Source organism: Phragmites australis, chromosome 6, assembly GCF_958298935.1.
Source record: "Phragmites australis chromosome 6, lpPhrAust1.1, whole genome shotgun sequence".
NCBI lineage: Eukaryota > Viridiplantae > Streptophyta > Magnoliopsida > Poales > Poaceae > Phragmites > Phragmites australis.
Window position 1 is genome coordinate 35,596,087 of NC_084926.1, and position 27,867 is coordinate 35,623,953.

The following is a 27,867-nucleotide window of genomic DNA, read 5'->3' on the forward strand; positions in this document are numbered from 1 at the left end:
TACACGCAAGTCCACCTCAGGCTATACCGTGTTCTTAGGTGATAACCTTGTCTCCTGGTCATCCAAGCGTCAGACTACAATTTCTCGTTCCAGTGCCGGAGGCCGAGTATCGGGCTGTGGCCAATGCAGTTGCCGAGGCCACATGGTTACATCAGCTCCTGGATGAACTTCACAGTCCTCTACGTCATGCTACGTTGGTGTACTGCGACAACATCAGTGCTATGTACCTGTCCACCAATCCAGTACAACATCAACGCACCACGCACATCGAGATTGATCTTCATTTTGTTCGGGATCGTGTCGCATTGGGAGAGGTTCGTGTTCTCCATGTTCCGACCTCCTCTCAATACGCGGACATCTTCACCAAGGGACTACCAACATCGGTCTTCACTGAGTTTCGATCCAGTCTCAACGTCTCACCCGTCGTTTCAACTGCAGGAGTGTGTTAGACAATAGGATCCTCTATTTTCGGCAATGTAGCATGTTAGTTAGCACACCAATCTCCTCCGATCCTATTTTCATAAATCGGTTATAGAGATATGGCTAGTGCCTGGCTATATATATATGTAACATTGCTCCTCAATGGAATACATCGCGTGATTATCTCTCTAACAAAACATGCAGAGATACAAAGTATCAAGATTAGTTCCAACACTCACTGGGGAAAGTCGGTATTCAGTTATTCACAGCGACGGCGCACACCAGCGTGGGCTCACTCATTGCAGGTTGGCCTGGTCGCGGGAGACGGCCTTGGAGCACGCGACGGTGAGCTCCTGGTAAAGGAGACGTAGGCGGGCTAGAGTGGGCAAGTTACAGCCTCAGATTTGAGATGAGCTCGTCGAGCTACTACGGTTCACGGGCCTTTGCAGTTGGTCAGGCACACGACACCGAGATGCAGGTTCTTCGGCGGCGACGCGGCTGCGCACGTGCAAGCACAGACTGGAGGGTGTTGGCGCAAGCTCCATCTCGAGCTCGATCTGAACCGGGGTATGGAGAAGGTGGCGTGCGTTCGGGTAGGAGGGCGGATGATCTTGCTTGCTACTTTTGAGGTGGTGTTGTGAGAGAGATAGGGAGAGGACAAGAAGTCCTTGAGACTTGAATGCAGGAAAGAGGATGTGATAGGAGCACGAGGTGGAAGGTGGCCGGTGGACTTTTTGCCGCCATGGTGTGTAAAGATCTGAGAGGTGTGAAATGAGAGAGAGCTGGGCTGATGGCTATGTAGAGGAGAGAGAATAGAGAGATCAGAGAGATGAGATTCTTTGGATGAGGATTCAATTGTACGTAGATGAATTTACAAACTGGTTGTAATAATTCAAATGAAATTGGATTTGGAACAATTCAGATAAATATATTTGAATTAGAAATTGGATGTATGATTATTTGAATTATGAGATTCGAACTTAGAACTTGATTCTAATCGATTTGAACTTAGTTTGCGAAGCAATTGAATTGGGAAGAATCGAATATATCTCAAAGACTCGAATTGCATGTAAATACGAATTTGACGATGATTTGATCAAATTTGGATTCAGATATGATTTGATACTAATTCAAACGAGTGCATTTGAATTAGGATCTAGTTTGGATTTGAGAGAGGTTCAAATCAAATCTCCACTCAAAGAACCATAAGAGCAATTAAACCAAAAATGCATATACTCAATTTATTGCAGGGAATAATTTAGAAGTTAACTAGGTGCACTTTGGAATACTTAGCCACAATAATATATTTGAATATATACATAAATGTATATATATACTTAAATATATAATTCCTTGATTTATGATGTTTAAAAAGTTTTAATTTGGAGTGAATTTTACTATATTCTATATGCTAAAACTCAGGAGGTTACAAAACATATCACAAAGGAGTGTAGAAGTCGACATTGTTATCTTGTGTGTATTGAAGTAGTGCTGAAGCTTTCACGAAGCTATTACCACGGCGTATGCCATTTTTTTACATTTTAGAATAGAACTTCTTTGGCCCTGCCAATGCCTCTGACACATAGTACACTGGAAATTGTTTCAACTTCTCGTTGAGTTGCTTTTCTTGCACAAGCATGGCACTTACCGCCGAAGAGGAAGCTGCTATGTAAAGCAATAACACGTCCTTCAGATCCAGGCTAGTCAAAGCTGTGAGCTTCATCAAATACTCTTTCAGTTTGTTAAAAGCATTCTGTTGCTCTGCACTTCATCTGAAAGGGTCGGAGCCCTTGAGGGCTTTGAAGGAAGGCAGGCTTCGCTCAGCAGACTTGGCTATGAACCGGCCTACAGCTACCAATTTTTCGGCCAACCTCTGTGCCTCTCTTCTATTCTGTGGAGGCCTCATATCAAGTATTGCTTGGAATTTTTTTAGGATTTATCTCGATGCATCTCTTCAACACCAAAAATCCCAGTAATCTCCCTAAGCACACACCAAAGCACATTTCTCTGAATTCAATTTTAATCTCACACTTCACAAATTGGCGAAGGTTTCACAAAGGTCATCCAGATGATCCTTCTCCTTGTTGCTCTTCACGACTATGTAGTCAACATATGCAGATACATTTGTGCTTAATTGCGTACTCAACACAATTTGGACCAATCTGGCGAATGTTGCTCTGACGTTCCTAAGGCCAAAAGCCATTCTTACATAGCAATATATTCCGAAGGAGGTTTTGAAACTTATTTTTGCTTCATCCTCCTTCGCCATCTAGACCTAATGGTATCCAGAATATGCGTCAGGAAAGCTTAGCATCTCACAGCTAGCTGCAAAGTCCACAAGCTGATTGATGTGTGGCGATCGAAAATCATCCTTCGGGAAAGCTCAGTTTAAGTCCGTGAAATCAACTCACATTCTCCAACTGATGTTACTTTTCTTGACTAACACCGGGTTTGCTTACCACTCCAAATGCAGTGCTTCACGCACGACCCTGGCGTCGAGCAGCTTCTATACCTCAGCCTTCGCAGCTTCTTCTCTCTCTTTGGAAGTTTTATGAAGCATTTGCTTTTTTGGCTTCACGTTTGGGTCAATATTCAGAATATGCTCAATGATATTTTACTGACCCCTTATATATCCTTTGGTGTCCAGGCGAAGATATCCTTATTGTTGTGGAGGAATTCTATCATCCTTCGTTCGACTTCTCATGTCATTTTGTCTCCAATGACCACTGATCTTTCCGGCCTATCCTAACACAACAACACTTTTTAGTTTGGCCCTCGGCCTTGGCCCTCGGCACTTTTTGTACCTGCTAAGAGGTTCAACTTCCTGAGGCTTCGACAGTGGTTCTATTACAACATGAACATTGCAGTGGCCCAGAATGTATCCCACTTCAATTCTACGGGCTACCTGTTGATCTCCCAACATCGATATTATGCCTCCGGGGTTGGGCATCTTGATACATAGATAACCATGGTGCGGTACCATGGCGAACTTGTTCAGCACCCCTCTTCCGAAGATGGCATTGTATGGATAGCTCATATCAACCACATCGAAGGTGATATCTTATGTCCAAAAATTGGACCCTTCGTCGAAAGAGACCGGTATTTGTACCTTGCCCAAAGCATTATTGTTTTTCCTCCGAAGCCTAGCAATGGTGATCTAGCCTAATATAAGACACTTTGCTCCAATCCCATCCTATTGAAGGCATCAGCAAAGATGATATCTACCGAGCTTCCACCATCTATATGGATCATATGGACCTCGCTTCCTAAGATGTTAGTAGTGATGGCAAAAGCATATCTGTGTGGGTAATCCAAAACCCACATGTCCACCTGTGAGAATGTGATGAGGACATGGGACCACTTCGAGTGGATGTAGGGAGGGTTTACACCGACATGGTGAACCCTTCACACATACTCTTTCTGCTGTCTCTTGGACTATATTTTCTGATTTGAGCCACCAGTGATTGCCAAAACCATGTTTAACCTGTGGGTTATCGTGTTCACCGATCTGCTAGTTTTTGGTAGGGCTTCAATTGTATGCTTTGGCAGAGGTGGTTGGAGTGCTGCTTGAAAAGCCGCTGACTAACCATAGGATTGGTCTAGTGGAGCCGAAGGTGCTGGGACATATGGCTCCATCAAAGCCATTGATCGCCACTAAGAAGCAAACACCAAAGGGTTTAGCCCATGAGGTTGAGCATGGGTCTGTAGAAACTGCCACGCACCGCTCAGCCTATATGGCGCGGCATGATGCACTACCTTGGCAGGATCGAAGAGCTATTTCCTTAGGCTTTCCTTCATGGCTACAACATGTGGACACTGTTTTGTCATATGATCAGCACCTTCGCTATGTAACTCATAGTACAACGTGCTTGGATCACGCGGAGCTCATCCTCCTCGACCACTTCGGCCTCCGCCGGTCTCTACCGCTTCGGCCTCCGCGGGTTCCACCTCCGTGGGCCTCGCTAACATCTATGAAGGCATCTTCTGAATCAATTTCTATCTGGTTAACTTCTTTTTGTTTGGAGTTATACCCGAAGGTCTCGTTCTTCTTCGAGTGCTTTGGCATGTCCTTTGGCTGGCCAGCATTTGTTTCCTTGTTTGAGGGGTAAGTCTTTGATGTTTTCGACGCTGTCATTTCGCTTTTCCTTCAATGATGGTCGACCTCAGACCTTGCATACTCCTTCATTTTGTTGAAAAGTTCATGGACACTCTGCGACCTCTTGCACGTCAACTTTCCTGCCAGCAGCCCTCCTCTAATGCCATGGATAGTGGCATCAATAATCATGTCTTTGCTCAGGCCCTTTGCCTTACAACGCACATGTATGAAGCAGCGCATATAATCTTTCAGTGACTCTATCGGTTGCTATTTTACTGTGAAGAGGTCTCCGAATATGATCTTCTCGGCTTGATTTCCTTAGAAGTTACAGAAAAGGGTATCGTGCAACTGCTCCCATGAGTATGTGGACCCCGGAGATAAGGTGGAATACCAAGATCTTACTATCCCTTTTATCACCAGCACAAAGACCTTCGCCAATGTTGAGTCATCTCCACCGGCAGATTCAACTACCGCCTCAAAACTCACAACGAATTCCCTTAGATCTAATTCTCTATCAAACATAACCACTCTCGGCATCTTGAAACCCGAAGGCCATGGTTGGTTTTGCAAGCCAATGGAGAGTAGTGATTCTAGATTGCCTACATGCGACCTATGCGAAGATCATGCATATGTCGTACTGTAAATGATGACGAAGGGGTGATGACATTCTGTACTTCTTCGCCCTCTCGTTGTAGCATGTTAATTTGGTCCAGCATTTGCTCCAGAGTTCTTCTGGCTTCTTCTCCTCTCCAACAAAATTTAGCCACCTTTCGACTTGCTTCTAAGCTCTCTTGCGTACGCTTCTTTTGTGCAATTTGTCTCTCTAGGTCCTTGGCTTCTAGGCACGCAACCCTTTTTGCTTTGGTTTCTTCTTCATCATCGTACTCCTCGAGTTGTTTGAATTCCTTGAAATGAGAGCTTCCTTAACCCTTCGTACTCCTCGAGTTGTTCGAAGTCCTCAAAGCTTTGAAACGAGAGCAAAGGCCTTCCTCAACCCTTCGTATAGAGGCATTTGCATCTTCTTGGTAAGTTGGGTCTTCGCAGTTTTGACCCTCGCCATCGGTCACCGTAGCCGCCTCACGTTCTTCTTCTTGGACCTCTTCATCTACCTCGATCGCGGTGATGTTTGGCTCCACAACTACTGAAGGGTTGGTCGTGGTCCCCCCCCCCCCCCCCTCCAAAAGTTGTTGCATCTGGTGCGACGATTCTTTGACGCCCTTCGGCTTTTTCTTGGGTGGCATGTCTTCACAATCCGTTCGATCCCCACAGACGACGCTAACCGTTCAAAACTCTCGTAACAGAACAAGGAAGGGGCCTTTAGCCCACTGGAATGGTCCGGAGGCAAGGTGAGAGACACTCATTGAATGGGGAACTGTGTATTGTAATTAATGTCACCCACTTTTTAGGTTACATCGCCGCCCTATTTGTAGGCTATACACAACCACTCTCTGTTACAATGTGCAATAATACCCCTCTAACTACCACAATCCCACCATATTCCTAAGTGCATGTACCCTATTTAAAATAATACCCTTATGGGTCCTCGATTGCCAGCATCGGTTTCGCCTCTGTTGTACTCCCGAAGGTCTACGGTCGATGGCACCTTCGGAACACCCTCAGTCTTCGCCTTGCCTCCGAAGGCTTGCCGAGGGCTTCGCCTGCGATGACGCCTCCGATGTCCATTTGGTTGACTCTCTCGCGAAGCCCATCAGAGATCTTCGGTCAACTCCCGAAGGCCCACCAATGGCTTGTCCAATACTAGCGTCTGGACATGCTTTGGTGGCGCCGAGCGTCCGCAAAGTGCCTTGGGCTTGTCCAAATGGTTCCTGCAACATGTCAAACCCACAACAACTGTAAGCTGTTAGTAGGCAGTAGTTGCAGAGGCCTTTGACCCTTTTTCGAAGGGGCCTGTGAAACCATCCCCCAACGCCAACTAAATCTAGACTCAATTAGGTTAAACTACTACTCTTAGCCTTTTTTATCGTACGGTCAAATAATAAAAGAGAGCATATGTTATTCTAAGAGACATTCATCTCCTTGTGACACTTAAACTAGAAGGTCTTTAATCTTAATGTTCACATTATTTGATCGTTCAACCATTCAATTAAGTGACCAAGATCACTCAACAACATTGTAAACTAATCTTTTAATTACTCTTCAAAACAAACTTGTTAATCACAATAATATGATTATCATTAATTACTAAAACACTTTCATTTACCTAGGGGCCTAGATACTACAGTGATGTACCTGTTGATAGAAATTCGTCCGTGATGAATTCGTCAATCTTCAAACTCTGTATCTCCAGTCTTCAGTAGATGTTGTATGAATACGTATGTGATAGTGTGAGTGTGTCGTTAATCTACTAATTGTAATGTTGTTTTAAAAAAAAATCGCTTTGCAATTGATGGCAGGCGCGTCCGGGCTATACCAAGGATCTCGTGCGGCGGTGGAGATTTGTGAGGCACTCCGTGTGGTCGCGATCACAGTTCTGGAGGCTTTCGTGGTTCGGATGCACTTGTTTACGGTTTACCAGTGGAGCATTATTGATTAGTGATTCCTACTGTTTGTTCATCTCTGTTAGGTTAGCTTAAGCTAGGGCATTCTTGGTTCTAATCAATCCGGTGCGAGATTTATACATTACTATTTTTTTATCTAAGTTAAGAACACTTCTATAAGACTACTTGAACTTATTGACTGGCAAGCTCTACGTGCCAATGTAAGCAATTGTTCTCGTTTCTGCATATGTGCAGCGATCTATAAACATGTCTTATCTCCGTAGCGCTTTTTAATTGATTTTTATGCAATATAGCAAAAGGTATCAGAAGAGAATGTACCTTCTGATGATACATATCTACTTGGCCACCTTCGAATCTGAAATGACACTTCATTTTTTTTAAAGGGCTATCGTAGTTTGCTTCACGCCAAGGAAACGAAGAGGGCGGGTTTCGATCGGTGATATGCATGGCGTGAAGATCTGAGCGTGAAAATGAAATTACTCTTTCTTCAGATTATTTATCATGGCTATTTAAAAAAAACAGACAAATAAGATACAAAATTAGTAATATGTTGTAACATAGCCCGTCACTTATAATAATAAGGACGGATCGTAGCATGACCTGTCATTTATGAGTGGTGCAAGATAACTCGTCACCTATGACAAGTAATAAGTGACGGGTCATACTTTGACACGTCACTTATGACTGGTCTAAGGTGACACATTACTTATAACAAGTAATAAGTGATGGGTCACCTTGGACACTCATAAATGGTCGGTTAATTTATGATCTGATATCAGTGATGGATCATGTTATGATTCGTTACTAATGATAATAGTCATAGATACTTCACTAATATTTTTATTTTTTTATTTTTTTTCTTATTTTTATCACTAAGAAGCATTAGAATAAAAATATATACAATTTTTGCTCAAGTTTGATGAAGGGATGGTGGTTATAGACACAAACACGTGTTCCAAAAAAGATGCAAAAATTTTAGGGGAGGGAGAACTCAATCTTCTAAGCCGTCTTTGGCCTCAAAAAATTCACCGAACTCGACAAAGTTGGAGAGAAATGGATGTAATTTTTTCTGTAGATGTCCGTAGAGTCAAAAAAAATTCAAAGTCTGAGTTCGTATGCAAAAATTATACCGTTTTACCATATGCATTTGGGGGCACCTATCAAATTGCGAACATTTTCATGAGATGTTCAGAAATTCATAAAATATCAATACAATTTATAGGTAAATTATAACCAGTCACCTATCAAATTTTATATGTAAATATTAATCCAAATTTTATATGTAAAATTAAAAAAATCAGTCATTAGTGACGAGTCAATATTACGACCCGTCACCTATAACCTTCATCAGTGACGGGTCACAGTTATAAATAGCGACTCATCACTTTCAGTTATATAAGAACCAACAATGCGAATGTATCATTGTCGATTCTTAATCTTTCATGCTCGAACCACATTGAAGCCGTTAAAAACCGGCTCTGATACAGAGTATTAGTATCGGTTTTAAATACGAACTGGTATTGATAGTATCACTATCGGTTTTAAATACGAACCGATACTGAAACATATTTTGGACCTAAAGTTTCAATGCAATGGGGTTTTGGCTCGTCATCTGGCGTTTGTTCGGCTCGGTAGCCCATGTTGTCTCTCTTGACCTTATCCTCTCTCTCACCCTCACGTCCTCACCCCCATCTCTCCCCTTTGTCTTCTCTATGACCCTCCCTCCCGATCCAAATCCGCACGAAGGGTGTGAGAGGAGGGAGAGAGAGGGAGACGCTGGAGAAAGGCCGACTAGTGGATCGTGGGCGTGTGAGGCTCGAAGAAAGAGAGAACAGAGAGTGAGAGAGGAGGGAGAGAGGGCTCATCGATGACGTTATCTCCACGCATGCGCGTGAGAGAGAGAACAGAGAGAGAGGGAGTGGAGGAAGACGTCAGGGAAAAGAGGTCGATCGGAGGGGAGCCAACCGGTGCGGCTGGATCCGTGGGGTCATCGGATCTGGGTGGTTGGATCCATGGGGTCACCGGATCCGTTAGCACCAGGCTCAGGTGAGCATCGCTTAATAGTGGCTCGTCGGTGGCGCATGAAGCTAAGGCAGCAATGGCGGCGTGTCTGTGCGAGGCAGTGGCGGCGGCGGTGTGTCCGTGCAGCGACGACGTTCCTCCGTCAACTGAGAGCAAGTCGTCGTCGCCTCTCTCGCTCTCTGCCGCATCGGGGAGCTCGTCGTTGGCCTTCGTGTGTGTTGTGGTAGCGGCCTTCGTGCTACTGCCTTTTCTTGTGCAGGGCAGGATTGAGGCGAGGAGTGCGATGGCGGGTGGATCCAGGCGAGGGGCATGGTGGTGGCGGCGGGATGCAAGCGAGGGGCACAGTGGCGGCAGGATCCAGACACATGACATGGTGGTAGCAGCCGAGCGGGCGCAATGGTGGAGCGCGCTTTGTGCCGATGGGATCCAGGCATCGGCTCTGGCTCAACCGACTCGACATCAAGCCAGCTCGATTCATTTTTTTTTCTCCCCATAATACTATCAAAGCCAATTGTAGATCTGACAGTGATAATACCATCCTGTCGGTTTTAAAATTGATAGTGATAAGATTTTGAAATAAGATTTTGAAACCGACAGTGATCATGGTTTCTTCAGTAGTGCGTGACTGTCCAGTGAGTGGTAACCGATAATAAACGTGGTACAGATCTCACCACATCATGCATATCGACCGAAAGAAGACGAATATGAGAGGAAAGGCTGGCGGAAGAGAGTGGCAAAGCGAGCACAGCAGCTCACGAAACCGGAGCATACGGAGGGATTAGCAGCGCCGCAGAACTTGGAACCGACGTCCACAGCCAGAAGGCGGTATGTGTGTGTCAGTCTACAGCTCCGCAACCGCGATCGTGAGCTGCTCCCTCCGCCGAAAGCCAAAAGCGCCGCCGCGCCCGGCAATTGTCACAGGCCCACAGCGTCACGGCTCCTCCCTCCGCTGGCCCACAGCGTCACGGCTCCTCCCCATACGAATATTTTAGAGCAACATCTATCCCCTTTCGCATCATATAAACAAGTGAAGAATTTATTTCTCTGATGCAAAGTTTTATTTCACATCTTAAAATATGTGTCGTATCTAAGTTTAAATTGGTTCATATTTATTCGCTTGTTTCATACGACATATAAACGACATATAACATAGATATTAAATACCATAATACATTTTTTAGCTTATTTATTGTGTTTGATATTATGACCGGCTTATATCTTATGGAAGACAGCAACTCTCTCTTCTTTAAATCTTTGTCACATCATCAGAAATTATGATCATTTAGATAGTATTTGATTGGAGAGCGAAGTGGGATGAGATGAATTTATTTATATATTTGAGAATGAGATGATTTCATTCATATATATATACTTATTTAGTGGATGGAATAGAATGAGTCTATTTTAATAACTCGGGTTCGCCGTCAGTATCACGTTCAAAGTGGAATGGCTGCGTTCCACCATTTCTTTTTGAACAACTCCATCCCAAATTTTAAAAAAATATTTATTAATTTCGAACTATTCCATCACACTGCTCTCCATCCAAACTATAAAAACAGAATAGATTCCATCTATCTTATCCGGTTTCACGAACCAGATACTATACTTAATGTTAAAAAACAAATCAAGTTGAAATATTATGAGTGGCCTAACTCCACTATAACCTCCCAATCAACGCACGGTTTTAACCAGCGCTCATGGTTAACCACGTGGTGATTAATCAGTTTGTTAGTGGGTGATCACTGAAGCGAGTGTTGGTAGTCTCTATCTATATCTCTGTCGTCGTGTCGCGTCTCGATTGTCACGCACTGCACAGCCAGGAGTTGTCAGGAATTCGAGTGACCCGGAGCAAACTTTATTGTTAAAATATTAGACACGGCATAACTAAACATCGAACCTAAATAATCATTAAACATAGGTTCAAGCTATCATACTTTAACTATCATGATCGAACAAATAGGAAATAAAATAAAAAAGATTCATATGAGTACCGATTAGGAGTCAAGTTTGCCTACTTTGTATTAACATTAGGAATCATATTTGAACGAAAAACTATGATTGTTGAGTCATACGTGGTGCCTTAATGATGCACTGCACATTGTTCACCGCGCCGCACGGCCGCATCACCTTGACATGGATGCTCTCAAATTCCCAATCCTCAGTAAACGATGGCAAGTGAAATGTGTTGCGGCAAATGAATTTGTCTATGGTGCGCTTGTCGTTTCCCAACCCAAGAGCACCTAGGTTAACTTTTTTCAGTCTTGTGATCAAAATATAGAGCGCTTTCGACCTTGGTTAGCTTCGTTGCATCAACAAGGGTCGCCATCAGGACCTACCTGCTAACTCCGGCGCACCCGGGGCAGCTGCCCGGGCTTGCCTTGCCACCTGCTAGCTACGCCCAGCACGGGGCAGGAGGAGACAAAGATGGATGGTCCAGTGGAGCCCGGCCGGCTCCAGGCACCGGCACGCTCGTCCGCCCGGCGTCGGCACCGCATGGCCTCGCCCAAACCCAAACCGTGTTGACCTTTGGAGGTTCGGGGTATGAGTGTCCAAATGGGTCTCTCGGACCGGTCTGATAGGGGCACAACAAGGCACGGCCTGCTATGGTACGGTCTGATAGGTTTATTTATTGTAATGGTCTGTACTATGCTAGTTTGTGTGACATGCTCTTAATTCACGGTATAGTCTGTCATACACCGTTTCGTGTCGAATTAACTCGAGCACGATGCACATATCAGTTCAGCAATACTTTGAAAATATAATTTTTTTAAAAAATAACTATAAAATCAAAGAATTATAGAAAATAGGTAAAATCAAATCTAATCGAATCAAGTCGTGGTCGTGTCCGTCTGGACTGGACCGTACCTATACTGACACAGACACAACCCGTAGCTTTATGTCATGACAACTCAACCCAATTTATTTCAAACCATGCTTACAGTACGGTGCATCTGACCGATTCAGTAAGCACGGCTAATTTAGATAGCACTTGTTCGAGGGCACGAGGCAGCCACCGCTCCAAAACAAAACGTCTCTGTACGGGCAAATGCTTACGTGTACACGGGCGAAATCGACAAGATCTAAACACACCTGCAAATACCGGCAACCGTTCTCCATGCGAGCAGATGTCGGCTCACTAGGAATTTTGAATTAGTCTGCGCGTTGATTTTGTTTAAGGTGACTCTTCTCGCTTCACCGCAGTACCTACTCGGCACCTGATGCATTTTTGGATTTGTTAAACATTTATGGTTTGATGCTTAAACTAACTCATCCTACGGCAGATTGGTTCTTGGAACAAATATATTTTAGTCTACTCGTTTGTACACTCGACATGTGTCTTTTATAGAGTTGCAAGTTTCTTTTTTAAGAAATATGCTTGTCTTTTTGTAAGTACCTTTCTTCATACTAATGTTATATAAAGTTGTGCTATTGCCCAATTTGACATGCCTTTTCTCTGCAAGAAAGAGGGTAATTGAGTTCCTTCTAAGTTTCATTATTATGTTAATAAAAAATAATAATTGAGCTCCACCCATGCCAACATGCATTTGTTTAACCATGTGACAATCTTGTGTGAATCTTAGGCTCAAAACCAGTAGATTAAAAATGTAATAAGTTATATGTTTAGTTAAAGCAAAAATCTAATGAAATGCAGGAATATTACCAGATTAAAAATACTATGTTAATGGTGTATACAATTTTTGCTGATATCATCTAGGCTATATTATTATCTGATTTTAGGATGCAATTTATAGTCCATATATATCTTTTTCAATGACTCGTCATGTGCATATCTAGTCCATGGGAACATATATAATGCCAAAGCAATAAAAAGTAGGAATTCACCTCGCAAAATTAAATCAAGCAAATGAATGATAAAATCAAACCAGACCAATGATTAAACACTTCATTAAGAAAGATTAGTAAAGGTAAAAAAGATAAATGCTGTAAGATTTAGATGAATCAATTTTAAACACATTATAAGGCACTTCATTCATTGGGCATTTTCAATCATTAGATTCCAGCCCCACTTACGACACTGTAGGCAGTTGGTTTATTCATGTGGCCTGTGGGTGGTCCTAACAATATCTCCCCAGCTTCCCCTCTTTTTTTAGCTTTCCCCAACTTTTCCTGGGCCTCTCTCCAAAACTCTCATGGAATCCATAGGAACGCAGCACCCCTCTGTCTTCCCCACAAAAAAAGTCAGAGGAGATAGAAACAAAACCAAGAAAAAATAGTACTAAAACACCTTGACCTTTTCCCATCCTCAGGGCACTTAACTTTTTTTTGTCACTTTTACAGGATGAGTAATAACAAATTTATCACTTTGATCTATATTCAGTGACTTAGATAACTCCAAATATCAGTGAATAGTTGAATTAGCACACTATAAAAAAATAGCAAATAGTTAAATAATTCTCCCTCCTCCACTGCAGCCAGCAGCCAAAGCACTGGGCACAGTTCACACACACCACACAAACAAATCCATCAACAAAATGGCAAAGAACAATAAAAAAGGCAAGATAGATAGAGAATTAGAGATCTCAATCCTGAGAAGAAAAGGTAAAAATTGTCATTAAAGGGTTCTCTTCAAGCTTACACAGCACAGGAGAAGCTACATGCATGAAGCAAAGTTGTTGAGCAGAGAAAGGAAGAAACAAGAAGAGCCACACAAGCACACCATCCTCTTTTTTTCTTTTCTCCCTTTATTTTCTCTCCTTTTTGTTGGTTCATCATCAACTACTTTCTATTTACAAATGCAAAAAAAAAAAAAGCAGACACCTAAGGAAAAGAGATGCAAAGTCCCAACCATGCCTAAAAAAAGAGCAGGAAAAAAAATGCAAAGATGTTGTGATCAGTGAAGAACTGCTAGAGGATTGACGATGGATCAAGCTCTGTACTGGACTGGACTGCCGATGCTAAAACTAGTACTAGTATTATGATGCTGCTAGTGGTCGATTAGAATGGTGGATCCGATGCTCTCTTCTCCTCTCTTCCTTTCCCTTGATTTCATCTACAAGAACGGCACGTCATGGTCTTAGTCAACTCCCGGCGCCGGCTGCTCCTGCGGCCGGCTCGCCGGCGGTGGCCATGGTCCACGGGGAGCTCAGGAAGGGCTCGTCGACGGCTTCGAAGAGAGAGGACATCGGCTCCAGTTGTGCAGCGGCGTCGCCGGCGTCTCCGTTGAGGAACAGGAGCTCGTCCTCGCCGGCCATCTCCATGTCCTCCACGAGCAGTTCGTCCTCCTCGTCCTCGTCCTCCTCCATGGACGGCGAGCGCAGCGGCGTCGTGGGCGAGAGCCCTGCGGTCGACGTGAACGTCGGGCTCGGGCTCGGATGCTGCTGGTGCTGCGCCTCGCCGGGACCGGCCACCACCACGGACGGCGGCGGCTGCTGCGGCGACGCTGAGGAGGGGAACTTGTGGCGGGTGGTGCCGGCGAGCGAGTTGCGGTGGGTGGGCGCCGCGTGGTTGTGCTCGTTGGTGTAGGTGAGGATGAAGGTGTTGGGGTCGGTGCGGCTGCGCTCCACCTGCTTCCGCGCCGCGCACCCCTTGGAGCTGCTGCACCGGTAGTATCCCCTGTTCAAGAAACAGAGCAGCTGGTGAGATCGATTTGTTCGGACGCCGGCGGCGACGCTTGCCGGTCTCTTGCTATGAGAAGCTAAAGGAGGAGCAAGCGACTTGGCTGACCTTGGGTAGGGGGAGCCCTTGATGGGCTTCTGACCGTACTTGCGCCATGCCCACACGTCGGAGGACGAGCCGTCTGCCGGAACGTGGCACACCACCTTCTTCACCTGGTTCTTCCTGGAATTGCACAGCGGCGAATGGAACAGAGTTAACAACTCGTAAAAATCTGAGCTTGAAGCCCAAGAAACGAAGAATCGCTGCCATTTCCTTGCAGAGCACTCAGTGAATCTTACCTTCTCTTGGATCTTGGCACGCCGCCCGGCACCTGCCGCCCGCTCGGCTGCGCCCTCGCTGGAGCGGCGCGCGCCTGGATGGCCACGTCCGCCGGTGTCACCACCGGCCGCTGCTGTTGCTGGGGTGGTGAAGGCGGAGTCAGAGTCGGCGGCGTTGGCAGAGGAGGCAGCAGGGGAGGATGGGCGGCTAACAAGGCCCTGAGGAGCTCGTCGCCGTCTTGCCCGTCGCCGCCACAGAGGTCCGGAAAGCGCCACCCAGCATCTGCCTCCCGCTCCTTGGCAGGCTCCGGCGCCGTCTTCGGAGCAACAGGCGTCCCCTGCTGCGGCGGCGGAGGAGGCGGGAACGAGGCGAAGGGGTCGTTGGCCTGCTGTGGCGGGGAGAGGCGGCGGCGGCAGGCTAGGCGCACGACGGCGTCCAGATCCCAGTTGTTGAAGCAGTGCTCCTCCTCCATTGGCAGCAACCGGACTGTAGAAGAGACGCGACGCGGAGTGGCTGGGTTCTTGGCTTTGGAGGAGAGGGGAGGAGATAAGGGGGACGCGCTGACTTCTGCTAGTTTATTGATTGTTTTGGAAGAGAGAGGAGACCAGGGGAAGAGTAAAAGGAGAGAGAGTGAGAGGAGAGAGAGGGGGCAATGGTGGGCAAAAGCATTGGATCCTGTCCTAAAAAGGGTGAGGGCTACTCGTCTATGCTGTGGGGTTTTTTTCTTCTGGTTTTTTTTCTTTCTTGGGGCTTGGAGCTTTATAGAGGTGCAGGCAGCCCACTTGACTTGTAGGATGTCAAAGGGGAGAGAATTTAAAAGGAGAGAGAAAAGAGAAGGTACTTCTATAAATGGAAACTAGGAAAACTTAGGCACTCTTCTCGCTGAGATTTCTCATATTCGGTTAAAATACACATTTATAATTGGTTTAAATGAGATACATGTACTTCTGTATCTACAATATTTTGACAATAAAACTTTCAGCTTGAATAGGATATGTACACGTTGGCTGCGATATTTGTCTGCAATTTATAAACTAGGTCGGATTATACTAAAATATCAATTGTTAGTTGACGTTTGAATATGTATACGTATGTATTTGCAGTATTTGGTAATAATTTACAAGTTACGATGGACTGTATCATACTTATGTTGCTGGTTGATGCTTGAATTGGATATGCATATGTGTCTACAAAAACTGGCTATGATCTATTAGGCTGGATTTTATAAAATCTTTCATTGTTGTTTTATGCTTTAACAGGATATGCACATGTAAGTATCTACAACATTTGGCTACAGCTTTTAGGTTAGGATGCAAATCATCCCTTGTCTGTTGATACTTGAATAGGATATATGTATGCATGTGCTGCATATTTGGCCACAATTATAAATTAGGCTGGGTCATATCGATCTTTTTTGTTGCTAGTTAACGCTTGAATAAGATGTGCATACCTTGCTACTTTTTATTACTTAGGTCGGATTGTATCAAAACTTAAATGTTACTTGATGCTGAATAGGATATGTAATGTATGTGTCTGTGATATTTGGCTACGGTTTATAAATTTGGTTAGATTGTATCGAAACTTCCACTGTTGGTTGATGTTTGAATAGGATATGTATAGACACGTAAGCATATCTTTTCACAGTTTATTGGTAAAATTATGAATGTTTATTTCAGTTTTAGCTTATTCACGAGACACCAGATTGTATAAAATATCTTTTTTATGGTTGATGATGAACGAGATATATGTGCGTGTAGGTTTGACCATTGCTAAGACTTTGAGGTTAGGGCCTCTCGTGATGAATTATTGTCACAATCATGATAAATGCATAGATAAGTATGACTTTGGTTAGTGACATGAAACATCCTTTCTAATGTGAACATGTTGCTCACAATTTTTTATCTTAGGTGGAACTTCACTATGAAGCCACATGGTGGTGAATATCTTTTCATAGATTCATGGTAAATGCATGGAAGAAAGTATGATTGTTCGGTTGCTTGTGGCTTATTCATTAGACCACATATATAAATAAAAAATAAAAAATCCTTCGTTGGTCGATGACTCAATGTCTTCCTTGATTTTGAGACTCAATGTCTTCCTTGATTTTGAAAGTGACATGCGCCAATGACATTGTCTTATCTTGAAAAGTTCTACGATTATGTTGTTTCCAAACAATCTATTAGAAATAAATTGATATACCATAAAACTCACTTCTCAAATGCTTTGTACCATTTTGTTTGGCCCTTGCCACCGCTCCTTGATTGTGGAATGGTCACTTAAGTTTGACATCCTATAATGCCAATCCAACCTTCAATTTCGCTCAGACATTGTTGGTGAAGGTGCAGTATTTTTATAGGTGAACGGGTGTTTCATTATCTTGTCCACACAACTTGCATGTTTGGTCATGCGGACAACCTCGGCATATAAGATTATTAGCGGTTATAATCTTGTTTTGTAGAACTTTTCAAATGTTATATACTATGTACTTTTGTAGTAGTGAAGTTTGTCGGTATAAATGAACTCTAGAATACACATTTGCAAAAATAGAACTGAATAAGAAATTTAAAACATCGACACAAGGTCTCAAGATGACACTTTGACCAACAATTTCTAAGAAAATATGCTATTTCAAATATAATGAATGGTATATTAGAAAATACTTTTCACGATGGATCAAATACCACTAATCATATGTTGCCACTCTACATAATCATTTATATATTCATGGTCAAAATAAAAAAGTTTAACCAACACAAATTTAAAATAACTTTTATTTTGGGTACGAGGGAGTAATAGAGTAAATTGAAACACCTCATGTGTTCCTACCATCAAACATACATGCAGTCGAAATAATTCCAATAGCCATATAGTTGAATTTATACTATTTTATAAATACCCAAAAAAAAAAGTCCAGCTATTGCACGCTTGATATTATCCATGCGCAGCATTTTTTCAAACCCAACGGCCATGTGCTCAATAATTCCAAATTTATAACTAGAATCGGTCTTCTGAAAGATAAAATCTATAATGGCATGGTGGTGATTTATTAGGACTATGATAATGTAAAAAAAAAGAGCGGATGACATATCGCGGTTTGAAAAAATGAACAGCGACATGGACTTGACACAATTTTCTTTTTTTGGTGCAAGTCAAAGCGCATTGCATATTTGCATCCTTCCTAATCCGTATGAACATTAATTCCCAAGTCAAATCGCATCTCCAGTTCTCACAAGACCATCGCAGCCGATTGCCCCCGCACGCTTGAAGTGATCAGGAGAAGAAACAAACCCGGCAGCAGCAGTGAACGGCCTCCGTACTTTGGGATGGGACTTTGACATTTTAGCAGAGACACGTGGGCTCCGTACCGTGGGGCCCGGAGGGCAGTGAGAGGAGGATGACCTGGGAGCAGGTGAGCGGGCAACGACCTCGAGCTGAGGGAGCGGCGTGGAAAAAGTCGCACCCTTTGACCCGCTCCGCGTCTGCTTCCGCGGCGCGCGCCCACTTGGAGGCCGTCGCGTGCGCGCGGGAGGACCACCGTTTCCACACGCGTCGGCGAGTAGCGCCCTCCCGCTGACAGGTAGGACCGGCATGTCGGGTGGCAATGGCGTAAGCCTGACGCCGCGGCTCGTGAGGACCCGCGGGCCCGCGCCCGCGGTGCGGCGACTCCGCTCGTCCTCTTTTTCCAGGTTGGAAGATGTTCGGCCAATAATATCCGCCGGCTCAAGAAGACATAATTTTTTTGCGTATAAATTATGTTTGCAACGCGAGATTTTTTTTTTGATTTTGTGGGAACTAAGTAGACTTTTTTACACACTTTTTAATTTTCAGATGCCTGAAATTTATGAGGTGCGATCAGGCGATCGTGTGAATATTATGAATGCGCGATGATCGTCGTGGTTAGGACTCTGAGATTGGCGATGGCAGCTTCCTGTCAGAGATTTATCTATTGTCAAGCTTAAAAGGAGGTAGGTGGACGGCAGACCAATCCGATGGAGAAGACGAGCACATGGTAGAACGACGAGGTGAGGGTAGGGACAAGGGTAGCGCTAGCCGTGGATAGCGGAAGATGATCGAATTGGTGGTGCCAAGGTGGGGATGAGCGAAGACAGCCAGGCAGAGTCAAGTTAGCGTGGCAGTGGGCAATATCGACGAATCTGGCTACGGGAGCACCGTCAAAGACGGGTGAAGGAGGACAAAGGCAGTGACAAGCATGTAGAGGGTGAGACACCAACGCGGTGAGAGAGGAGGGCTGGGAGAGAGTGGGAGTTTGAAGAAGAGCATGCCACCGTCGGATATTGATAGGACATTGCTGAAAAAACAAGAAAAAAACAGACATGTGAAATATAGCATAGGTCTTTTTTCTACTACATTTGTGGTCTCCAAACAAACAATGTTTGTCCTAGGCATAAGAGTATGAATGGCTAAAGTTAACTGCACTTGTAAATTGCTGCTAGAATAGGGATATTTGTACTAAACACAAATTAGATACCTAGATTTGAGCCGGATAAGACACAAAATTGGATTTTGTTGGTTTTGTACACCTTTGTAGTGTCAGCTATTAACTAATTTAGCAAAGTGGATCCCTGCCCACCAAATGCAATAACAGTACACCGTTACATCAAGAATATAAGGGGGGATTAAAAGAATATATGGAGGAATTTTACATGGAAGGCAATTTACCCTGACATCATGTATCTTTCAGTGGAAATGTGCCGAATATGCAGGGTCTATTCATCGACATTCTTCAAAATATATGCATAGATTTTGCCTTTGTTTTTGGTCTACTCATACATTTTCTTTTCACTTCAAAGAAGGACAAAGAATATCCTCTGATGCATGTGCCTTTTTACTATGGGAAAAAGAGCTACACAAATTGCTCCTTCTTTTCTATAAAAATCATCTACCTAAAATGTTTATGGTTTTCTTAGCTATGCTCATCTTAGTTATACAGAGACTAAGAGTGTAGTCTTAATTTGTATCACTTGATATAACGTTAAGGGTCAATAAAGCTTCTATTATCGAAAAAATGTTCACGGTTGTTGATCCTATATGAACAATGTTGCACTTGCTGTTCATCGCATTATGTTGTAGGGAAAGAAAACATAAGGTGCATATGCAGGCTGATGAAATGCAGGTGGAGTTATTTGCAAAAGAGAGAGAGGGGAAAAAAAAGAACAAAAGAACAAAGAACAAAAAGGAAAAAGAGACTACAAATTTATATAGTATCTTAGACCATCCCCAACCATATTCCCTTCATTTCGTTCCCTTCCTGATTCCCTTCCCCGTTTCCATTTCCTTTATTTTCTCTCATCTCCAACAGCTTCCCTTCGAGGAGAATCACGAAGGAAAAGGAGAGAGAATCCCGTCCTGAAAGGATTGACCCTGAGAATCCTGTCGTAAAGGGAACCGTGAAGGGAAATTATTGGAACGCTGAAGGAAACAAAAATCCCTTCACAACAGGAATCTCGCCCGCGAAGAGAATCCCTTGGGTATGACCTTACCTAAGCCACATGGGTGTCCCTAGATGTACGTCGAATTGTGTGCTCAAGCAATTCAACAAGGTTGTCCATTGGCTATTCTAAAGACTCATGGATTGAGGTTCGGAACCGTCATTCAGTGTGGTAGTAAAGATACGAGGGTTTGACTAATCTAACAAAGTTCAAATCATGGTGTCCAAATTTTACACATATGTGAGTGCTTAGTGTTATTATTTATAGATGTGTGATCCATATAAGTGCACATTTGGATATGCGTACTTATGTCACCTTGTAATCACAAAACATACATAAATACCCACTTTATGAGCATAATTGTTACTAACAAGCGAGAGAAGCTTTTTTTCCCCCTTACTTGTGAGTAGATTAAAGCCATGAATTAATTCTTGCACATCTAAACAAAAATGAATCGTTTCTTTCAAAGAAAAGTGCTAAACCTATAAGAGGAAGCCATCAAGATAAGGGGTGCAGTTCTTTACTTTGTGATGGAATGAGCAGCTGAAAGAGCTTACCATCCGATTCCTATAGCATTTTTTTTGTCAGTTTAAATGAAACGCTGATATGTTTTCTCTTTAGAATTCTTTCTGTCCTGACCTGCTTTTGTACTGCTACATTTTCTTTTTGAGGAAGCAATAGAGGACAAAGTGCCCAGTTGAATTGAATTACTCGCGACAGAATAATCTGCCCAGGCAGTACAAGAGCTGGTTCAAAGCTCGAAAGCAAACGAATCTAATTTAGTCTGTTTCTGGTTTCTACTTATATTAGAAATACATAAGTTAGAAATTTAAATAAACTGGTTTGCTAAAAAGTAGTTTCTGAGAAGTCAGAAACCTGTTTCTGAGAAAATAAATTAGAAACTGAGAAGCTAGCTGAGAATAGTTTTTCTAAAAAAATAGTGTGATGAGAAATTAAAAAAATTATTGTAAAATCAAATAGCTAAAATCGAAAAGCAGCTTTTCAGAAAAGTCAGAAACACAGCTTTTCAAAGAAACCAGAAACAGAATCCCAAACAAATATATCCTAAATTACTTCGCCACGAGTAGTGTATTTAGTTCAACATTCGTCCTTGTGATTCAGCAACCAAGATATCGTGTGATCAAATCTTGAAACCTTCACAATAAACTCATCCGACAGATAAATAGTAGAACTTGAACCACGATGTCACTGTAAGGTTGGACTATGGCAACATTTTTCCCAGCTTCCTGCTGTTATATTGGGTTTCAATTGAATTGTCGTAACAAGGGCTCTTACACGTGCTACTACATAGAAAAAGAAAGAATCGGGGATCAAATTTCCATAAACACCGGTGGAGCTATTGTTCTAATTAAAGATAATGCAAGTGGACCAAGTTGTCAGACGTAAGTGCTTACGATCGAATCCCCCAGTACGTGGCGCAAGAATAATAGTCATTGCGTCCAGACAGTATACTAGTGTACCACATCAGCTACCGCAAGAAATAGAAATTAGTCCTAGTAATAGTAGCGTATCTAGCAGTGCTATGGTGGGTCATGACCATACTAAAATTTGCATCAGTTCTTAAATTTTACTGTAGCTCTGATACCGTAACACGATCGGTATGTTAAATTATATTCAATTGAATCACCCTTATCTACAATTCTGAATCCGTCACTGCTAATCAGTACACTAAATGAATACAAATAGAACGATATTGCTTTGTGCATCAGACATGTTCTCTCTTCCCGTATAAACCAATGTTAGATATGCTGCTGCTCCGCATTGAATTGCTACTGTTGCGAGATGCAAGGCCTCCAAGGTAATGATCAGAGCAGTAGCACAACCAATGGTGGAAATAATTCAAAAACTGGATCTTTAAAATTTACGAAATTAAGATAAGCCGTTGCCGGGAGGCTATCGGTATATTATTAGTTTATTATGGCTACGTATTTCTGTTTCGTTTCTTTTACACATTTGTCGCATGATGTTTTGTCTTTTTATATTCATTACCATCGAGATAGAACATATCACCTGTAACCGGCCGGTGTGCATGGTATATACCTGTTACTGCACGTACGGATCTGCGGCCCGTTAACTTATTTTATATTTTATGCCTACTTACATTTGAAAACTCGATCGATCATGGATTCAACGATAACGAAATTATTGTAGGTACGTAATAGTTTAAGTAATCGGAATATTCTCATCCTTCCAGTGGTTTCATGCATCCGTAGATGAACATCCAATTAATAATACTTCAGAAAATACTACTGAAACACCTTAGTATGTCAATATGTTCGGATGAATCCGTGCAAAAGGGCATAGTTGACGTTGCATATATAAGAAAATGGTGTTGTCCGATCCGTCCGTACGTACGTAAACAACAGCGTGATGATCCCTTGGATCCTTCGGCGGCTCTAATAATTAAAGCTAGGTATTAACTCTAACCATTAGCACGGAGTGCATCTTAATTTAGGTCTGTGTTTTTTCTGCTTCTGCTACTGGCAGAAGTCAGAAGCCAGAAGTCAGAATAAACGGGATTCTGAAGAAGTAGCTTCTAGAGAAGTCAGAAGCATGCTTCTGAGAAAAATAAACTAAAGTTGAGAAGCTCGCTGAGATATGTTTTTCTGAGAAGCTATGTGCTGAGAAGCTAAAAATTTGTTATAGAACCTAGCAGCCTATTTCCAAAAGCAGCTTTTCAGACAAACCAAAAGCACAGCTTTTCAAAAAAAATTCAAAAGCAGAAGCTCAAACAAACAGACCTTTAGCATCTCTTTTCTATGAGATATGAAAAATTATAAATGGTAGGACCTGTATAAATTTTGAGAAATATATTCTAATAGTTAGAGCTTGTGTGCTACAGAAATGTTTTAAGGTCGAGAGGTTTACTGTTTTTATTTAAGGTCGAGAAATTATAAGAGAAATTAGCGAATAATCACCTCCTCCTTCATCGAATCTCTAGTTGAGCTCCAATACCGATAAAAATACATTAGAAATTAATTTCTAATGAATTTAATTAGAAATTCAGCTAACTCATGCATCCAGGACATTAGAAATCAACGACAGAGTAATTAATTTCTAATGGTTAAAATTAGCATCTAGCTTAGGGTTGTCCTAAAGCTTAGACGACTAAGGTCATCTCCAACGGAGTCCTCAAATCTGTAAATTCCAGTGCTACAGTACTTTACGGTTTACTGTAGCACTAGAAATTCATCTCCACCAGATCCTCTATCCAGTGATACAGTATTTCTACAGTGTTAGGAATAGGAATGCTGTAATAGTGATAGGGGATACTGTAATAGTATTTTGAGGATGAAAAATTTAAGGTAGCTATTGGAGATGGTACGAGGTAATTAAAGTGCATGCACCGTGCCATTAGAAAATAATAAAAAAGTGTCAAATGTCCTGTATTTTAATAAATTTGAAGTACAGGACCTGTACTTTGCACACAGGTAAGCGCGTACAACTACGTCATGTGTCTGTGCCGTCATGGATACGGTATCCAAATGTCCTTTTTTTCAGACAATGGAAACTTTATTTCAAAATGAAATAAATTGTTCACCGTACACGTAGCTAATACATTATTATCACTGCAAGAAAAAAAAGTAAAGAATAAAAAAAGATTGAAACTCAGTATGCACTGGATCAGGCAACGAAAAGGCCCTGGAGGCCTCGACCAACCTCCCATGTGAATTTCCCCCTAAAAAGGCAGCCACTACACCTGGATCCATCATGCGGCTTCTGTCTGAATCGTCGATGTCCCATCGTTTTTCCATCAGGATGCAGCGGATGGATGCACGGCCAACCAAACCCCAGCAGGAGCAGCAGCAGCCTCCCCATCCAGAGGCCAGACGCCTCGCGCTTGCTCGTCCACCGGAAGTGCCCCTGCACAGTGCATGCGTGCATGTGTGTGCACACTCCACTTGGTGCGAATTATTGTGGAGTTGTACCGCCTGATCGGTCTTTCCATTCTGGACTGCACATAGCGAGATCGAGAAAAAGGATTTGGGAGAAAGAGAGAACATCTCGATCGCACCAGGTGAAAGCGCAATGGCATGATAGTTTTTCCTCCAGAGAATGTACCTGCTTAGGAAGATTCTCTGTTCTATCTCTGCCACCATGCACCTAATAGCTAGTGCTAGACCATAATGTCCACTTGTACATGGTTAGATCTCATGTCGGTTTTTTACCTTTCTCTTAATTTACGTGGCAGACGCACACATCAGCATACCACTTTGCATCCAGGCCACACCCATAAGGCAACTGCACTCTTGGCTAGAGATCGAAAATGCAACGTTATCGAGCGATTCGTAGCTATCCAGCTTACCGGTTCGTACTGATTTTATAATACGAGTGATTATCCTAGTGAAAGCGTAATGACATGATAGTTTTTTTTCTACAGATAATATACGTGCTACAAAAATTCTCTGTTCTATCTCTGGCACCGTGCACACCTAATAGCTAGTGCTAGACCATAATGTCCACTTGTATATTGTTAGATCTCATGTCGGTTTCTTTACTGTTTTCTTAATTTATGTGGCAGACTCACACGTAAGCACACCACTTTGCATCCAGGCCACACCAATAAGGCAACTGCACCCCTAGCTAAGGTTTGAAAATGTGACGGTTATCGTGTGATTATCGCAGTTACTGAGCTTACCGGTTCATACCAATTTCATAATACGAACGGTTTTTGAATATAAATTTAAAAAATTCAAAAAAAAATAAATCCTAAAAAACTAGAGACAATTCTAAGATCTTAAGTGAATTTTTTTCAAAAATAATGCCGTTTGCATCCTATTTTACAGGGAGGAAGTTTGAAAAAAAATAAGTTGTATGCAGCTCATTTATTAACTGATGTTAAGAAAAAACTTAATATGCAACCACATATTTTTCTTGCGTAGAATGTATCTTAAGATGATCTTTAAAATTGGTTCACATCATTTAGAGGTTTATTAATTTCTCCATGATTTTTACAAAGGTCACAAGCATAAAGTGAATAGGTTAAGAAACATCACTATAATTAACTTTATCATGTCTATAATTATTTTTCCTACATAAAGCATAGTATAATTAAACTAATAAAAGTGGTTTCACTAATTTTTATGGTGTGATGTGTTAGTTATGAATTAATCTAGTTGCAAAATATTTACACAATCCTGCATATTACAATAACTATTTTATGAGTTCATGTAATTTTAAAAGACATAGGATCATGTAAGAAGACTAACAAAATTGGTTTCATGATTTTTAGATTAGCAAAGAGTTAACTATGCATTTAACTAGGTTTAGCAAATACATTTCCTCACAAAAAATATTTAACTTTTTATGAGTATAAATACTTTTATCATGTAGATCATGATACAAGAAAACCAAAAAAATTTGTTTCACTTGATTTGAATTTCAGATGAATTAGTTATTGATTTTATAAGATTGAGCTATTTTTTAGTTTTTTGTTGAACTTCACTGAAATTCGAGAAAACTGCTTGATAAATCGGGAAAATCAAATGATTGCTGAGAAATGTGAAAAATTCAGAAAAACCAGTTGATAAATTGGTAAATCGCTCGGTTATCGGTGCAATTCTACGGTTACTTAATGTCGATTCGATCAATTTTTTCTTCGATTTTCAAATTTGATCAAAAGAATTTTAAACGAATTCCCACCTAATTTTGAGTAATTTTCACGATAGCCACGAATTTTCGGTTATCATCAGGAACTGGTTTTCAGGATCAAACGATATTGTAAACCTCGCTCCTAGCACACTCTAAGGATCAACATGACCGATGACAATTCTATAACCTCACGAAGAGTGGATACATACCCAGAGAGAAGCACTTACGTGTGTGTAAAAGCCAACATTGGGAATTTGAATAATGGTGGGTAACTCCATTTACATGGCTCCGCAAATACACTTGCTTGTTATTTGTGACGTAACGTTGTCAATGCGCATTCTGTCGCATTTTAATCTGAGGAACTTTTTAAAGATGATTAAAAGTCTGTTTATTTTAGGTTTAAATTGTGGTTTTTAATTTTTACAAGTTAAAACAAATAGACAGTTTTTCTATAGCTTTTTATAATCCGTTTGTTAGATTATAAGAATTTAAGAAACTAATTTTTCTTAGCTTTTCATATATTGTGAGTTTATTTTACTGAATTGTCTTTCAAAATTTTTTAAATCCACAATCTAAAAGCTTTTATCAATTCAGCTTTTTACAATCTACTTTTTAAATCACTAATTGAAACAAACTGACTCTTAGTCACCATTTGTTTCAGCTTACAGATTGTGGATTGTGATTATAATCTATAAGTTGAAATAAACTGGTAGATTGTGCAATTCTGTTTTTAACAATTCAGCTCCTAGATTGTAATAATCCAGCAATTTATCTTTCAACAGCTTATGCAAATTATGTCATATAACTTTTATAATCTAACTTTTTACAATCTATAATCTACGAACTATTTTACACAATCATCCGCTAAAACAAATAGATCCTTAATCAGCGGAATTTTATAATCTAAACAACTATTGCGTCTATGTCCACCTCTAATGGATTTTGCCTAGGGATGGACATGTATATTCGTTGACCCACTCTAATTTAACTTAAATAACTATCTAGATAATTTTTCTAGCTCATATTATCTAATCAGTTGAATATATTGAACTAGCGTGGATCAATGGATTGATCTATACTCATCCCTAATTTTGTATTTTGTATTTTTATTTTTATATTTCGAAAATAAAAAATTGTAAAAATATATATCTTTTTGAAAAATTACAAAATAGGCTGCTATTGCCTATCGCCTTTGAAACGGGATAAGTTTAAAAAAAGTTAAAAAATAAAAATACAACATTTGAATGCTCTCAAAATTTAAAACAATATCAAAATAGTCATAATTTTTTTTTGAAATTAAATTTTGGTGCAGATGATGCTATAATATAGCTTAAATTTTTTAACTCAAACAATTACTTTATAATGAGAAACAAAAAAGATACATTTTATTGTACATAGTCTGACAGACCAGACCGTATACATTAAAATTTATCTTTTTTTAATTTCTCATTGTAGAAATCATATTTTTGTCTAAATTTTTTAAGAACTGGATCATAGTATCATGTACACCATTAAATGTTTTCAGATTTTTTTCATGATAATTTCAATAGTCTTTTGAATTTGAGAGTATTTCATATTTTTTGAGTTATTAACCTATCGCCTAAACCTATTGCCTGTTGGATGGGTGAAAGTTGCCCGTCGCCCTTTCAATAGGCGACGACAGTCTACTTTTACAATTTTTTCAAACCAATACCTATTTTTTTCTCAAAAATCGAAATGTAAAAAATAAAAAAGCTCCTAATTTTGTGGAGGTCTGCAGCCCATGAATCCGATGAGGAAGCTTGGGCTGGGATCTCATCGGAGATTGGGTTCCTCTTCCCTTCCTGGCCCGTCTTGTATTCTCGCTGACTTT

At 41.5% G+C, this 27,867-nt stretch overlaps 1 protein-coding gene across 1 annotated transcript; it reads right to left on the reverse strand.

Annotated features, from left to right (window-relative positions):
* Nucleotides 1–13,605: 13,605 nt before the first annotated feature.
* Nucleotides 13,606–15,715, reverse strand: LOC133922314 (probable WRKY transcription factor 27). Its single transcript, XM_062367598.1, has 3 exons — nt 14,973–15,715; nt 14,743–14,856; nt 13,606–14,631 (listed from the first exon to the last, which is right to left on the reverse strand). The coding sequence occupies exons 1-3, from the start codon at nt 15,422–15,424 to the stop codon at nt 14,097–14,099; spliced, it is 1,101 nt and encodes a 366-aa protein (XP_062223582.1). The 5' UTR covers nt 15,425–15,715; the 3' UTR covers nt 13,606–14,096.
* Between the last annotated feature and the right edge of the window lie 12,152 nt (nt 15,716–27,867).

Bases quoted from the DNA above. Each gene is read 5' to 3' on its own strand.
- LOC133922314 (XM_062367598.1), bottom strand. From the start codon at position 15,424: ATGGAGGAGGAGCACTGCTTCAACAACTGGGATCTGGACGCCGTCGTG. The intron at 14,857-14,972 runs GTAAGATTCACT...GTGCAATTCCAG, and splicing joins GTGCCAAGATCCAAGAGAAG to GAAGAACCAGGTGAAGAAGG. The intron at 14,632-14,742 runs GTCAGCCAAGTC...TTTCTTGAACAG, and splicing joins AAGGGCTCCCCCTACCCAAG to GGGATACTACCGGTGCAGCA.